The sequence below is a fragment of the Tachypleus tridentatus genome, chromosome 10 (genome assembly GCF_004210375.1).
Source record: "Tachypleus tridentatus isolate NWPU-2018 chromosome 10, ASM421037v1, whole genome shotgun sequence".
In the NCBI taxonomy this organism is placed as follows: domain Eukaryota; kingdom Metazoa; phylum Arthropoda; class Merostomata; order Xiphosura; family Limulidae; genus Tachypleus; species Tachypleus tridentatus.
The window spans coordinates 20,791,900-20,809,551 of NC_134834.1; the positions used below are offsets into that span (position 1 = coordinate 20,791,900).

The window sequence follows — 17,652 nt, forward strand, 5'->3', positions numbered from 1 at the left end:
GTTACAATGATATGTTGTGAAGTAGGGTAAACTACAGCTGATACTAATATTAACTAACTGTACAGTAAATTTAATACCTTATGTTACAATGATATGTTGTGAAGTACAGTAAATTTAATACCTTATGGTAAACTACAGCTGATACTAATATTAACTAACTGTACAGTAAATTTAACACCTTATGTTACAATGATATGTTGTGAAGTATGGTAAACTACAGCTGATACTAATATTAACTAACTGTACAGTAAATTTAACACCTTATGTTACAATGATATGTTGTGAAGTAGGGTAAACTACAGCTGATACTAATATTAACTAACTGTACAGTAAATTTAACACCTTATGTTACAATGATATGTTGTGAAGTAGGGTAAACTACAGCTGATACTAATATTAACTAACTGTACAGTAAATTTAATACCTTATGTTACAATGATATGTTGTGAAGTATGGTAAACTACAGCTGATACTAATATTAACTAACTGTACAGTAAATTTAATACCTTATGTTACAATGATATGTTGTGAAGTAGGGTAAACTACAGCTGATACTAATATTAACTAACTGTACAGTAAATTTAATACCTTATGTTACAATGATATGTTGTGAAGTAGGGTAAACTACAGCTGATACTAATATTAACTAACTGTACAGTAAATTTAACACCTTATGTTACAATGATATGTTGTGAAGTATGGTAAACTACAGCTGATACTAATATTAACTAACTGTACAGTAAATTTAACACCTTATGTTACAATGATATGTTGTGAAGTAGGGTAAACTACAGCTGATACTAATATTAACTAACTGTACAGTAAATTTAACACCTTATGTTACAATGATATGTTGTGAAGTAGGGTAAACTACAGCTGATACTAATATTAACTAACTGTACAGTAAATTTAATACCTTATGTTACAATGATATGTTGTGAAGTAGGGTAAACTACAGCTGATACTAATATTAACTAACTGTACAGTAAATTTAATACCTTATGTTACAATGATATGTTGTGAAGTAGGGTAAACTACAGCTGATACTAATATTAACTAACTGTACAGTAAATTTAATACCTTATGTTACAATGATATGTTGTGAAGTAGGGTAAACTACAGCTGATACTAATATTAACTAACTGTACAGTAAATTTAATACCTTATGTTACAATGATATGTTGTGAAGTATGGTAAACTACAGCTGATACTAATATTAACTAACTGTACAGTAAATTTAATACCTTATGTTATACTAATATTAACTAACTGTAAATGATATGTTGTGAAGTATGGTAAACTACAGCTGATACTAATATTAACTAACTGTACAGTAAATTTAACACCTTATGTTACAATGATATGTTGTGAAGTGGGGTAAACTACAGCTGATACTAATATTAACTAACTGTACAGTAAATTTAAACTACCTTATGTTACAATGATATGTTGTGAAGTGGGGTAAACTACAGCTGATACTAATATTAACTAACTGTACAGTAAATTTAACACCTTATGTTACAATGATATGTTGTGAAGTAGGGTAAACTACAGCTGATACTAATATTAACTAACTGTACCTTATGGTACAATGATATGTTGTGAAGTATGGTAAACTACAGCTGATACTAATATTAACTAACTGTACAGTAAATTTAACACCTTATGTTACAATGATATGTTGTGAAGTGGGGTAAACTACAGCTGATACTAATATTAACTAACTGTACAGTAAATTTAATACCTTATGTTACAATGATATGTTGTGAAGTAGGGTAAACTACAGCTGATACTAATATTAACTAACTGTACAGTAAATTTAATACCTTATGTTACAATGATATGTTGTGAAGTATGGTAAACTACAGCTGATACTAATATTAACTAACTGTACAGTAAATTTAATACCTTATGTTACAATGATATGTTGTGAAGTATGGTAAACTACAGCTGATACTAATATTAACTAACTGTACAGTAAATTTAATACCTTATGTTACAATGATATGTTGTGAAGTATGGTAAACTACAGCTGATACTAATATTAACTAACTGTACAGTAAATTTAACACCTTATGTTACAATGATATGTTGTGAAGTGGGGTAAACTACAGCTGATACTAATATTAACTAACTGTACAGTAAATTTAATACCTTATGTTACAATGATATGTTGTGAAGTATGGTAAACTACAGCTGATACTAATATTAACTAACTGTACAGTAAATTTAATACCTTATGTTACAATGATATGTTGTGAAGTAGGGTAAACTACAGCTGATACTAATATTAACTAACTGTACAGTAAATTTAATACCTTATGTTACAATGATATGTTGTGAAGTAGGGTAAACTACAGCTGATACTAATATTAACTAACTGTACAGTAAATTTAATACCTTATGTTACAATGATATGTTGTGAAGTATGGTAAACTACAGCTGATACTAATATTAACTAACTGTACAGTAAATTTAACACCTTATGTTACAATGATATGTTGTGAAGTATGGTAAACTACAGCTGATACTAATATTAACTAACTGTACAGTAAATTTAACACCTTATGTTACAATGATATGTTGTGAAGTAAACTACAGGGTAAACTACAGCTGATACTAATATTAACTAACTGTACAGTAAATTTAACACCTTATGTTACAATGATATGTTGTGAAGTATACTAATATTAACTAACTGGGTAAACTACAGCTGATACTAATATTAACTAACTGTACAGTAAATTTAACACCTTATGTTACAATGATATGTTGTGAAGTAGGGTAAACTACAGCTGATACTAATATTAACTAACTGTACAGTAAATTTAATACCTTATGTTACAATGATATGTTGTGAAGTAGGGTAAACTACAGCTGATACTAATATTAACTAACTGTACAGTAAATTTAATACCTTATGTTACAATGATATGTTGTGTACAGTAAATTTAATACCTTATGTTACAATGATATGTTGTGAAGTAAACTACAGCTGATACTAATATTAACTAACTGTACAGTAAATTTAATACCTTATGTTACAATGATATGTTGTGAAGTATGGTAAACTACAGCTGATACTAATATTAACTAACTGTACAGTAAATTTAACACCTTATGTTACAATGATATGTTGTGAAGTATGGTAAACTACAGCTGATACTAATATTAACTAACTGTACAGTAAATTTAACACCTTATGTTACAATGATATGTTGTGAAGTAGGGTAAACTACAGCTGATACTAATATTAACTAACTGTACAGTAAATTTAATACCTTATGTTACAATGATATGTTGTGAAGTAGGGTAAACTACAGCTGATACTAATATTAACTAACTGTACAGTAAATTTAACACCTTATGTTACAATGATATGTTGTGAAGTAGGGTAAACTACAGCTGATACTAATATTAACTAACTGTACAGTAAATTTAATACCTTATGTTACAATGATACTAATATTAAACTACAGCTGATACTAATATTAACTAACTGTACAGTAAATTTAACACCTTATGTTACAATGATATGTTGTGAAGTAGGGTAAACTACAGCTGATACTAATATTAACTAACTGTACAGTAAATTTAACACCTTATGTTACAATGATATGTTGTGAAGTGGGGTAAACTACAGCTGATACTAATATTAACTAACTGTACAGTAAATTTAATACCTTATGTTACAATGATATGTTGTGAAGTATGGTAAACTACAGCTGATACTAATATTAACTATTACAATAACAGCTAACTGTTACAGATATGTTGTGAAGTATAAACTACAGCTGATACTAATATTAACTAACTGTACAGTAAATTTAATACCTTATGTTACAATATGTTGTGAAGTAGGGTAAACTACAGCTGATACTAATATTAACTAACTGTACAGTAAATTTAATACCTTATGTTACAATGATATGTTGTGAAGTATGGTAAACTACAGCTGATACTAATATTAACTAACTGTACAGTAAATTTAACACCTTATGTTACAATGATATGTTGTGAAGTATGGTAAACTACAGCTGATACTAATATTAACTAACTGTACAGTAAATTTAATACCTTATGTTACAATGATATGTTGTGAAGTAGGGTAAACTACAGCTGATACTAATATTAACTAACTGTACAGTAAATTTAATACCTTATGTTACAATGATATGTTGTGAAGTAGGGTAAACTACAGCTGATACTAATATTAACTAACTGTACAGTAAATTTAATACCTTATGTTACAATGATATGTTGTGAAGTAGGGTAAACTACAGCTGATACTAATATTAACTAACTGTACAGTAAATTTAACACCTTATGTTACAATGATATGTTGTGAAGTATGGTAAACTACAGCTGATACTAATATTAACTAACTGTACAGTAAATTTAATACCTTATGTTACAATGATATGTTGTGAAGTAGGGTAAACTACAGCTGATACTAATATTAACTAACTGTACAGTAAATTTAATACCTTATGTTACAATGATATGTTGTGAAGTAGGGTAAACTACAGCTGATACTAATATTAACTAACTGTACAGTAAATTTAATACCTTATGTTACAATGATATGTTGTGAAGTAGGGTAAACTACAGCTGATACTAATATTAACTAACTGTACAGTAAATTTAACACCTTATGTTACAATGATATGTTGTGAAGTATGGTAAACTACAGCTGATACTAATATTAACTAACTGTACAGTAAATTTAATACCTTATGTTACAATGATATGTTGTGAAGTACAGGTTACAATGTAAACTACAGCTGATACTAATATTAACTAACTGTACAGTAAATTTAATACCTTATGTTACAATGATATGTTGTGAAGTAAATTTAATACCTTATGGGTAAACTACAGCTGATACTAATATTAACTAACTGTACAGTAAATTTAATACCTTATGTTACAATGATATGTTGTGAAGTAGGGTAAACTACAGCTGATACTAATATTAACTAACTGTACAGTAAATTTAACACCTTATGTTACAATGATATGTTGTGAAGTATGGTAAACTACAGCTGATACTAATATTAACTAACTGTACAGTAAATTTAACACCTTATGTTACAATGATATGTTGTGAAGTATGGTAAACTACAGCTGATACTAATATTAACTAACTGTACAGTAAATTTAATACCTTATGTTACAATGATATGTTGTGAAGTATGGTAAACTACAGCTGATACTAATATTAACTAACTGTACAGTAAATTTAATACCTTATGTTACAATGATATGTTGTGAAGTAAACTACAGCTGATACTAATATTAACTAACTGTAAACTACAGCTGATACTAATATTAACTAACTGTACAGTAAATTTAATACCTTATGTTACAATGATATGTTGTGAAGTATGGTAAACTACAGCTGATACTAATATTAACTAACTGTACAGTAAATTTAATACCTTATGTTACAATGATATGTTGTGAAGTAGGGTAAACTACAGCTGATACTAATATTAACTAACTGTACAGTAAATTTAACACCTTATGTTACAATGATATGTTGTGAAGTAGGGTAAACTACAGCTGATACTAATATTAACTAACTGTACAGTAAATTTAATACCTTATGTTACAATGATATGTTGTGAAGTAGGGTAAACTACAGCTGATACTAATATTAACTAACTGTACAGTAAATTTAATACCTTATGTTACAATGATATGTTGTGAAGTAGGGTAAACTACAGCTGATACTAATATTAACTAACTGTACAGTAAATTTAACACCTTATGTTACAATGATATGTTGTGAAGTAGGGTAAACTACAGCTGATACTAATATTAACTAACTGTACAGTAAATTTAATACCTTATGTTACAATGATATGTTGTGAAGTAGGGTAAACTACAGCTGATACTAATATTAACTAACTGTACAGTAAATTTAACACCTTATGTTACAATGATATGTTGTGAAGTAGGGTAAACTACAGCTGATACTAATATTAACTAACTGTACAGTAAATTTAATACCTTATGTTACAATGATATGTTGTGAAGTAGGGTAAACTACAGCTGATACTAATATTAACTAACTGTACAGTAAATTTAACACCTTATGTTACAATGATATGTTGTGAAGTATGGTAAACTACAGCTGATACTAATATTAACTAACTGTACAGTAAATTTAATACCTTATGTTACAATGATATGTTGTGAAGTAGGGTAAACTACAGCTGATACTAATATTAACTAACTGTACAGTAAATTTAATACCTTATGTTACAATATGTTGTGATAAACTGCTGATACTAATATTAACTAACTGTACAGTAAATTTAATACCTTATGTTACAATGATATGTTGTGAAGTACTACAGCTGATACTAATATTAACTAACTGTACAGTAAATTTAATACCTTATGTTACAATGATATGTTGTGAAGTATGGTAAACTACAGCTGATACTATGTTATATTAACTAAGCTGTACAGTAAATTTAATACCTTATGTTACAATGATATGTTGTGACGTATGGTAAACTATAGCTGAGTTTAATATTAACTAATTGTACAGTAAATGTAATACCTTATTTTACAATGATATGTTGTGAAGTAGTATACTAATATTAACTAACTGTACAGGTAAACTACAGCTGATACTAATATTAACTAACTGTACAGTAAATTTAACACCTTATGTTACAATGATATGTTGTGAAGTATGGTAAACTACAGCTGATACTAATATTAACTAACTGTACAGTAAATTTAATACCTTATGTTACAATGATATGTTGTGAAGTAGGGTAAACTACAGCTGATACTAATATTAACTAACTGTACAGTAAATTTAATACCTTATGTTACAATGATATGTTGTGAAGTAGGGTAAACTACAGCTGATACTAATATTAACTAACTGTACAGTAAATTTAACACCTTATGTTACAATGATATGTTGTGAAGTAGGGTAAACTACAGCTGATACTAATATTAACTAACTGTACAGTAAATTTAACACCTTATGTTACAATGATATGTATGGTGTGAAGTACAGTAAATTTAATACCTTATGGTAAACTATAGCTGATACTAATATTAACTAACTGTACAGTAAATTTAATACCTTATGTTACAATGATATGTTGTGAAGTAGGGTAAACTACAGCTGATACTAATATTAACTAACTGTACAGTAAATTTAATACCTTATGTTACAATGATATGTTGTGAAGTAGGGTAAACTACAGCTGATACTAATATTAACTAACTGTACAGTAAATTTAATACCTTATGTTACAATGATATGTTGTGAAGTACAATGATATGGTAAACTACAGCTGATACTAATATTAACTAACTGTACAGTAAATTTAACACCTTATGTTACAATGATATGTTGTGAAGTATGGTAAACTACAGCTGATACTAATATTAACTAACTGTACAGTAAATTTAATACCTTATGTTACAATGATATGTTGTGAAGTAGGGTAAACTACAGCTGATACTAATATTAACTAACTGTACAGTAAATTTAATACCTTATGTTACAATGATATGTTGTGAAGTAGGGTAAACTACAGCTGATACTAATATTAACTAACTGTACAGTAAATTTAATACCTTATGTTACAATGATATGTTGTGAAGTAGGGTAAACTACAGCTGATACTAATATTAACTAACTGTACAGTAAATTTAATACCTTATGTTACAATGATATGTTGTGAAGTATGGTAAACTACAGCTGATACTAATATTAACTAACTGTACAGTAAATTTAATACCTTATGTTACAATGATATGTTGTGAAGTATGGTAAACTACAGCTGATACTAATATTAACTAACTGTACAGTAAATTTAACACCTTATGTTACAATGATATGTTGTGAAGTAGGGTAAACTACAGCTGATACTAATATTAACTAACTGTACAGTAAATTTAACACCTTATGTTACAATGATATGTTGTGAAGTGGGGTAAACTACAGCTGATACTAATATTAACTAACTGTACAGTAAATTTAATTAACACCTTATGTTACAATGATATGTTGTGAAGTATGGTAAACTACAGCTGATACTAATATTAACTAACTGTACAGTAAATTTAATACCTTATGTTACAATGATATGTTGTGAAGTAGGGTAAACTACAGCTGATACTAATATTAACTAACTGTACAGTAAATTTAATACCTTATGTTACAATGATATGTTGTGAAGTAGGGTAAACTACAGCTGATACTAATATTAACTAACTGTACAGTAAATTTAACACCTTATGTTACAATGATATGTTGTGAAGTAGGGTAAACTACAGCTGATACTAATATTAACTAACTGTACAGTAAATTTAATACCTTATGTTACAATGATATGTTGTGAAGTAGGGTAAACTACAGCTGATACTAATATTAACTAACTGTACAGTAAATTTAATACCTTATGTTACAATGATATGTTGTGAAGTAGGGTAAACTACAGCTGATACTAATATTAACTAACTGTACAGTAAATTTAATACCTTATGTTACAATGATATGTTGTGAAGTTATAGGGTAAACTACAGCTGATACTAATATTAACTAACTGTACAGTAATTTTAACACCTTATGTTACAATGATATGTTGTGAAGTAGGGTAAACTACAGCTGATACTAATATTAACTAACTGTACAGTAAATTTAATACCTTATGTTACAATGATATGTTGTGAAGTATGGTAAACTACAGCTGATACTAATATTAACTAACTGTACAGTAAATTTAATACCTTATGTTACAATGATATGTTGTGAATGAACTATCTTGAAGTGGGTACAGTAACTACAGCTGAATGATACTAATATTAAAACTAACTGTACAGTAAATTTAACACCTTATGTTACAATGATATGTTGTGAAGTATGGTAAACTACAGCTGATACTAAACCCATACAACCAAAAATTAAACACCTGAATCTAATCACTAAAATATTAACTTTTGTATCCACTGCACTCTCTTCATCAAGTTCCCAAAAACAGTTTATCTTACATAAAATTAAATTGTGGGAATCACATTATACGTAAAGCTTTAGATTCAATATTAATATAGATTTTGCTACGTATTTGATTTTTATTGAAAGTAATCTTTCTATTACCTAACAGTTACCCACCATTCGTTATCGCTAAACTGTTCGACCCTGGCGATCACCTTGTAAGCCAAATACTATCTACCTGTTTATCTAGCTTTAAGATGTTTACACGCTTATAACGCACAAATCGTTATTTGCCTAGCATGACCTAGTTACCTAAATAAAAGAATGGGAGCTTCGAAAATACGACCAGCTTGCTTTACCTTGACTCTCATGTCACCATCATTTCTTTGACCCCCGTGCTATGACCTTATGATGTTCACAAAGTAAACAAAAATTAAACAGTTATTTTGCTAATTGATGCTTCATGTAGTTATTAATAGAAATTAAAAGCTAAAACAAAAAAGAATATTTAGAGCACACTACTAACATTTCTCGCTGGTTGTTTGTGTGTTGTGTAAGTGCAACGTGTTTGTTTTGAACTTCACGTAAAGCTACACGAGAACTGTTTGTGAGAGACGTCACTGAATTAGTACTGTAAGACTAGAGAGAAGGCAGCTAGTCATCACCACTCACCTCCAACTCTTGGGTTACTCCTTTACCAACGAACGTTGGGATTGCCCGTCACATAATAACGCTCCCATGGCTGAAAGGAAGAGTACGTTTGGTGTAACGGAGCTTCGAACCCGCAACCCTCAGATTACTAGTAAAACGCTTTAACCATCTGACCATGCCGAGTCCAAGTATAATATGAAATGTCTTGTGCTTTTTTGTCACTTATTATCTTCGAAGCAATCGCTGTCTTGTAAACTAAACTGTTATAGAATACAAACTCTGAATCAGAGAGTGTCCCAGTAGTTTAGACCCATAGGAATAATAGACATTATATTCTTAAAGTTAAACAAACACATTTCTGATGTCGGATGTAAATATCCCAGGAAAGAAAATACCCTGATGGTTCAGTGGACCAAGGATTAAGATGTGCATGGTTGTCAATAGCATTCAATTTTATTAATAAATAAATTAAGAACTAATTGTGCAATTTCCCTTATGGGTCCAGACATTTGAGACACCCTGTATTATAGCTATTAGACTCCCACTAAGCATTTGTGGGTGGCCATGAGTCTTCTTCCTGTAGTCTCTAAAAAACCTTGAAATAGGCGTAATTCAATACCTCTCTCCCTCATGACACTAACCCCAAAACGTACATTGTCATGATTACCCCAGGCAAAGTTTTCTCTACAAGATTAATTGAAATCCATTTGAACACCAATGTTGAGAATGCTAGTGCTTTACTGAAACTTTTCCAACTTACATTTCAAAATATATTTTTTGTAGATTTCAATTTTCAGCACTCTTGTTGTTATATATATATATATAAAACTATTCACGATATGTGAGTTTATTTTTTCCTTCATAGCTATTAATTCGATTCATCTTAGTAGTTCTGTAGCCCAGCCTCATATATAAAAAGGAAATAGCATTTGAAAATAAAACGATAAGTTGGTATGTTGAAACTACTCCATTTCGAAACGTATGATTTGAAATGCAGGTTTCTCGATCATCTCTCTAACGTTAACCTAATAACTTATTCATTATCTAAAAGCTACACACAACTTACCCTTCACAAGTTATGATACCGTAGTGGAGCCCCGTGGCTTTATCCTCACAGATCATACACACCATTGGCTGGTCTCTTTCCTCCTCCTCGCCTCCTGGACCACGAGATGTCGATGGTGCAGCCACCATGGTAGACAGTTCGTCTTTTCGACCATTTCCTGACACACTAAGATTTAAAGCCTGAGGGTCTGGTAACTGGGTGGGAGAAGATGGTCCTGGTTGTGGCAGTTTCTCTGACCAAGAAGCAGGACTGGTACTAACTAAACTACTGCTCCGGCTACGAAACTTTGGCAACACATCCTCTCTGGAAGTAGCCGTTGATGTTGCTGGGAATTGTAACCTTTGTAGACTTGTCCCGTACTGGAGGGTCGAGGAGGGGTAGTTTTCTTTTACGGAAAATCCATACTGTCCAACAGATGGTGCAGTAGAGGTTATTGGAGATGTAGATGTTGAGGTGTACAAAGAAAGAGGTTGGGGTCGAGTGGAAACTGGACAACCTAAAACCCCTGTTCTTTCCATACTAGATAAACTGTGACGACGACTTACAGCAGTTTCACTTGTTATCACAGTACCTGTTGTATCAATGTGCTCAGACTTAGACGTTTGTAGACCCTGAGATGGACTTTGTCCAGTCCAGATCATCGTTTTACCAGGACCAGAGCCAGGAATGTTTCCCATTACCAATGGCATTTTGTACTCCGACGCCATTCTTAACAAGGATACACCTTGCTGCTCCTTATGAGGTCGCTCCTCATGAGCAGAGAAATGACGTCTATAGGCTTGTGCGCTAGAAGGAGCCCACAAGTAGGGATTCAGATGAGGAAGCTCTTCTACGCCTCCTCTCTGTCTGGTTGGTGTACTTAGATCCAACCCCTGTTCTTCGATTCGTTCTTTGGACTCTCCAGATCGAGCTTCTGTTCTTTCTGGAACTCCTTCCTGTGTACCTCTCCCTCCACCATCGAAGACGCTGTTGTCTTGGGTGGACCGTGAACTACTGCTTAGCATTTCTTTTTCCATTTCGGAGGTAGCCGCTTGTTGATTAGGTGACTGCGCACTTTGTGTTGGCGAGCCTTTCATTGACTCCAGCTCTTCTAGCATGTTTGTGTCAGGTTGTTCGACAGGAGACCTGACAGGATCTTCAAAGTGTACTTTTTGGGATACTTCTGTTCCTTCTTCTGAACCTAAGGAGAACTCGCTTGCAAGGTGACCTAACTCTCCCTCCTTTAGAACAGGATCCAGAGTGGCTGCACTCTCTGGAGAAGAGTTACCAGGATCAGGATTGGCTTCACCGTCGCTGCTGCATCTCGAGTCTACTTTTCGACGCTTCAGTTTGATGTCGTGAAATAAGCTCATCTTACGCATCCACTCCAGGAGAAGCGGGAACATACTTCCTGAAAAAGATAAAAACCTTATCATTAGAGACAAGACTTCTGAAAACGTGTTTAATTAAAAACTATTAAAAACCAGTTTCTTTACAAACACGACTTCCAGAAACCAGTGACATTATAAATACGACTTCTAGAAACAATTATAGCTAGTTTCATTGCAAACACAATGCCTAAACAACAGTGACTTTACAAACACGACTTCTGGAAGTAATTATAACCAGTTTTATTAAAAACACGAGTTCTAAAACTCATTATAATTACGAACATGATTTTCAGAAACCAGTGACAATACAAACACGACTTCTAGAAACAATTGTAACTACAGGGTGTTCGGAAAGTCACTGTGTACTTATATATTTATTAACAGACAAAACTGCACAGTGACTTTCCGAACACCCTGTAGTTCTATCGTAAACACGACCCCTAAAACCAATTACATTACAAACACGACTTCTAAAAACAATTATAGCTAGTTTCATTGCAAACACAACGCCTAAACACCAGTTACATTGCAAACACTTCTGGAAGCAATTATAACCACTTTTATTAAAAACACGACTTTTAAAAACCAGTTTCACTGCAAACACGACTTCCTGAAACAATTAACTAGTTTCATCGTAAACACGACCCCTGAAAACCAGTGGCATACACTACTTCTGAGAACTAGTTCTATTATAAACACGACTTTTAACACCTACTGTCATTACTGTTTCCACTGTCACCTTTTAACTAAAACATGCTCTGTTAAATCTTCAACATTTTAAACTGCGTTGTTTCTTCAGACACGTGCAGTACTATGACGATTCATTGGTCAATAAATATCAGCTGATATACATGATCAAACTCTGCATAGAAACACGTGCTATTCTCTTTCTCAACTACTACCACAATATTAAACTTGAATATCACTGCATAATTGGCTATCTATTCTATGACCGCTGCAAGGATCGAACTTCGACTTTAATCCGCAGTAAGAACTTAAAAGAAAAATATATTAGGCCCAGTACTTCTGTGAAATATCGATTTTGCATTATTTTCTATTATTGATTCAATCTTGTTTCATGGGGCGTGTTTCGTGACCATTATTCCATACACTAAGACGTGGCTTCACTCACTTCAAATTCACGTTTCTTGGTTTCACACAGTCCTCATCCATTCAGCTGTATCCGTAGATATTCATATCACTCTGAGATGTGTCTCTACCATTGCCTGGCTCTCGTCCTTACCTGTTGACTTGTATTCCTTGTTTTTCGTATCCTTCTCAATCAGTATGGCTTCACCTTTAGCGATATTTGTCTTTGCTGTTCTAACTTTGTTCAACAAGGCTTGGCTTCTCATCTTCTCCTCAATTCCTTGTTGTTTTGTTTTTTTTTTTATCTTTTCATTAAAGTATGGCTTCAACATTAACAAATTACTCGGTGCGCATCAACTGAAATTTACAAACACGAACAACTGAACAGAACATACACAAAGTTAAACTCGGAATGATGTTTGATACTTACCTTCCAATGGCTTACTCAAAAGATGTTATGAAATAATTGGTTATGGTTAGGGACACGACTGGGTAAGAAATACAATTCCGTATTGCTTGGTATTATATTACATCTCAGACACCGCTATTACTGACGGCCCGGCAGGGCCAGGTGGTTAAGGTACTCGACTCGTAATCTGAGGGTCGCGGTTTCGAATACCTGTCACACCAAACATGCTCTCCCTTTCGGCCATGGGGACGTTATAATGTTACAGTCAATCCTACTATTCGTTGATAAAAGAGTAGCCCAAGAGTTGGCGGTGGATAGTGATGATTAGCTACCCACCCTCTAGTCTTACACTGCTAATTCGAAACGGCTGGAGCAGATAGCCCTCGTGTAGCTTTGCGCGAAATTAAAAAATAAAAAATCATATTTCTAATAATCACCACTAGGGCTGCTTATAACTATTGAAAGTTTACCAAAACATTTTGTAATAATCAGAAGCTGAAAATTCAAAGCGTTATAAACACTTCAAAATGTTTTCAATGTGCTTACTTCTATCTACGTGCAAATTATACTTTATATTAAAAAAATGCCCCTAATTTTGTATTTACCACACTACATTGCTTATATAATTTACAGAGCAAGTTCTGTACTTTAAAATATTTACTGTATCACAAATATCTTGTTTCAAATAACATTTATTGTTATTATCGTTTTAAAAAACTGTTATGATTTTGCTTAAACTCGTGATAAGCGACACGAGGTTTATTATCTGAGTTAAAACAGGAATTCTAGACTATTTTAGCATAGGTCACGTCTTCTTCCCCCCTAAAAAAATATTCCGAAACCTGACTGCGGTTCCCTCGGTGAATCTATAGATCCCAAGCATAGTGACAGTGTTTTGTGTATTTGTTAAGTCATCTCTGAAACCTTTCCACAACCACAAGTTTGGAAACCCATGAGTTAGATAGACTATTTGCTACGGTCTCTCTTCAGTTGGAACAGCAGTAAGTCTACGGATTTACAACGCTAAAATCAAGGGTTCGACTCCCCTCGATGTACACAGCGGATATCTCCATGTGGCTTTGCTCTAAGAAAACACACGCACTTTCCTCAGCTTTCCTGCGGCCCCCAGTGTGAGACCCCCCTAGTTTAACTATTTGTTACAGCCCACTTAACAGGATTTCTGCGGCCCTTAGTTTGGAAACCTCTAGGTTAGTCTAAATTAACAGAACTATCAATACACAGACTTCGCCGGGAAATTATTATGAATCATCTGATTCACAAAAAACGTCTGTTATTGTAGGTCAAAATAGTGTTGAATTTATAATCTTGAAGAGTCTGTAGGCTTTCTAACTTTGAAACTCTAATGTGTTTTTATTTTTTTGAATTTCGCGCAAAGCTACTCGAAGGCTATCTGTGCTAGCCGTCCCTAATTTAGCAGTGTAAGACTAGAGGGAAGGCAGCTAGTCATTACCACCCACCACCAACTCCTGGACTACTATTTTACCAACGAGAGTAGTGGGATTGTTCGTCGCTTTATAACACCCCCATGGGTGAAAGGACGAGTACATTTTGTGTGACGAGGATTCGAACCCGCGACCCTCAAATTGCAAGTCGAGAGTCCTAACCACCTGGACATCCCAGGCGCTCTACCGTGATGGCGCTTATGAGTGGATAACATTTATCTATCTAAATACAAAATCCAATAACAGTACAAAATGAAACCGTAACCTAGTCCATGTCTGCGTTCCAACCAAAATTTATTGTTTAAAACTTCAAATGCAGTGCTGTCTATTCATTAAGTCTTCATTAGCCCCTCCCTCCCCATTGGCATGTCTGTGGACTTACATCGCTAAAACCCGGGTTTCGATACCTGTTGTGGGTAGAGCACAAACAGCCCATTGTATAGCTTTGTGTTTAATTCCAGTCAACAAGTCTCCATTAACAATTAAGTTACAGCTGAAAATATAAAAAAATGTTGCTTTACCGCTCAGAAAAATTACATTACGTTTTGTAATGTCGGTTACTTTTTCCTTTTAAATGTGCCCACTTGTCGTCAAAATAATAACACGTGCATAACGTCTCCTGCTAAAGACGTAAAAAGTATTAAATTTGGCATTATGGGAGGTAAAGATGTCGAACACGTTTACATTCGTACCTCAGTTATTCCTCAGAAACTGTGACAAAGCGTAGCATAGCGACATATTTAAATGAACTCATACAAGAGTAATCTTATAAACTATTATATATCGTCAAAAGTCTGGTTAATACTCACTTTAAACTGGAATCAGAATCAAAGGAAAAAAACCTCCTGCTTACTACAAGTGACCAAAATCGTGCAAAGTGTGCCATTCTCAACCGTCAGCCCTCTAGTGGTTCAGAAATTAAACTGGACGCTTATACGCTAAAAATCGGTGTTCGATACCCGTGGTGGGCGGAGCGCAGGTATCCCATTATGTGGCTTTGCGACTAAACACAAACTCAAACGTTCATGCACTTACGTACAAGACTTCAAGTAATATGGTCATACGCTCGTAAAATAAAATACACCCACACCGATATCTTTATCAGGAACTTAATTATGACGTCATTTACCTTTTGTTTTACTTCCGACGAAATAAATTCATATGGAACACGAAAATAAATAATTTAAACCGAAAGTAATTAATTGTAATGCAAGTGCAATGAAACTTTTAACGAAACACCGCAGAAAACGTCACACCATACATGCTCTCCCTTTCAGCGGTGGGGGTATTATAATGTTTCGGTCAATCCCACTATTCGTCGGTAAAAGAGTAGCCCAAGAGTTGGCGGTGGGTAGTGGTGACTAGCTGCCTTCCTTATAGTCTTACACTGTTAAATTAGGGACAGCTATCACAGATAGCCCTTGTGTATCTTTGCGCGAAATTAAATAAAAAAAAAAACAAATGCTGGCAAGCATTTTATAAAATGCTGTTTTCGATCTAAGAAAAGGTTAGAGGATATAGTGATCTAGTTATGTGTTAATGAATCGCAAAACGGGTTTCTTCAGTTCTGGGTGTTAATATTATCTGAAAGTCATGGTGAATATTTATTTAAAACTCGTACACGAAACACAGGGATTTTTAGGTCAAAAGCTGACCTGTTTTACCGAATTTGTTTGAAATAATTACATAATATATTTCGTAAAAGTCCGAAACAAACAGAACCTAGTTAAAAGTACGTGATATGTCCTACATCTATCTGTGGCTTGAAGACTTATATCACCATCTTTTAATAACATTACTGGTATAATATAAGTTTTTAAACTATCGGTCTTTATTTGGTACGATTTTCATCTTATATATTTAAACAACTTTGAAAAACATAACCAATTTACGTACCTCCTAGAGGGCTGGGGTGAGGGTTAAGAGGCGAGTGTGTGTTTTCGATTTGTTTGTTTATTTTCGAAGTGTAGAAAACAAACGAAAGAGAAACAAATGTTTTCGCGTGTGAAATTTAAATGAAAAAGCGTCAGATTTTGAATAAACGTTTTCTTTTTAGAGATACAAAATGTGATAATAACTGAAGAATTATATTAACTCAAATTGTTCCGTATCTGAATATTAGCAGTTTGTTTGTTTGTTTTAAATTTCGCGCAAAACTATAGGAGGGCTATTTGTGCTAGCCGTCCCTAATTTAGGAGTGTAAGACTAGAGGGAAGGCAGCTAGTCATCACCACCCACCGCCAACTCTTGGGCTACTCTTTTACCAACGAATAGTGGGATTGACCGTAACATTATAACGCTCCCACGACTGCAAGGGCGAGCATGTTTGGCGCGACCGGGATGCGAACCCGCGACCCTCAGATTACGAGTCGCACGCCTTAACACGCTTGGCCGTGCCGGGCCCTTAATCGCTGGTAAAAAAGTAGCCCAAGAGTTGGCGGTGGGTGGTGACGATTAGCTGCCTTCCCTCTAGTCTTACACTGCTAAATTAGGGACGGCTAGCACAGATAGCCCTCGAGTAGCTTTGTGCGAAATTCCAAAACAAACAAACCAACGATTAATGGGATTAACTGTCACATTATAACGCCCCTATGGTTGAAAGAGCGAGCATGTTTGGTGTGACGGGGATT

General features: G+C 33.4%; 1 protein-coding gene across 6 annotated transcripts in view; it reads right to left on the bottom strand.

The window, feature by feature from the left end:
* Positions 1–17,652, bottom strand: part of LOC143228848 (hormone receptor 4-like) — a 126,717-nt gene that overhangs the window by 57,099 nt on the left and 51,966 nt on the right. For all 6 annotated transcript variants that reach the window (XM_076460240.1, XM_076460243.1, XM_076460241.1 and 3 more), the window contains exon 2: positions 10,692–12,081. In XM_076460240.1, coding sequence (XP_076316355.1) covers positions 10,692–12,076 — 1,385 coding nt within the window. In that variant the 5' untranslated portion in view covers positions 12,077–12,081. The remainder of the gene's footprint in view (positions 1–10,691; positions 12,082–17,652) is intronic.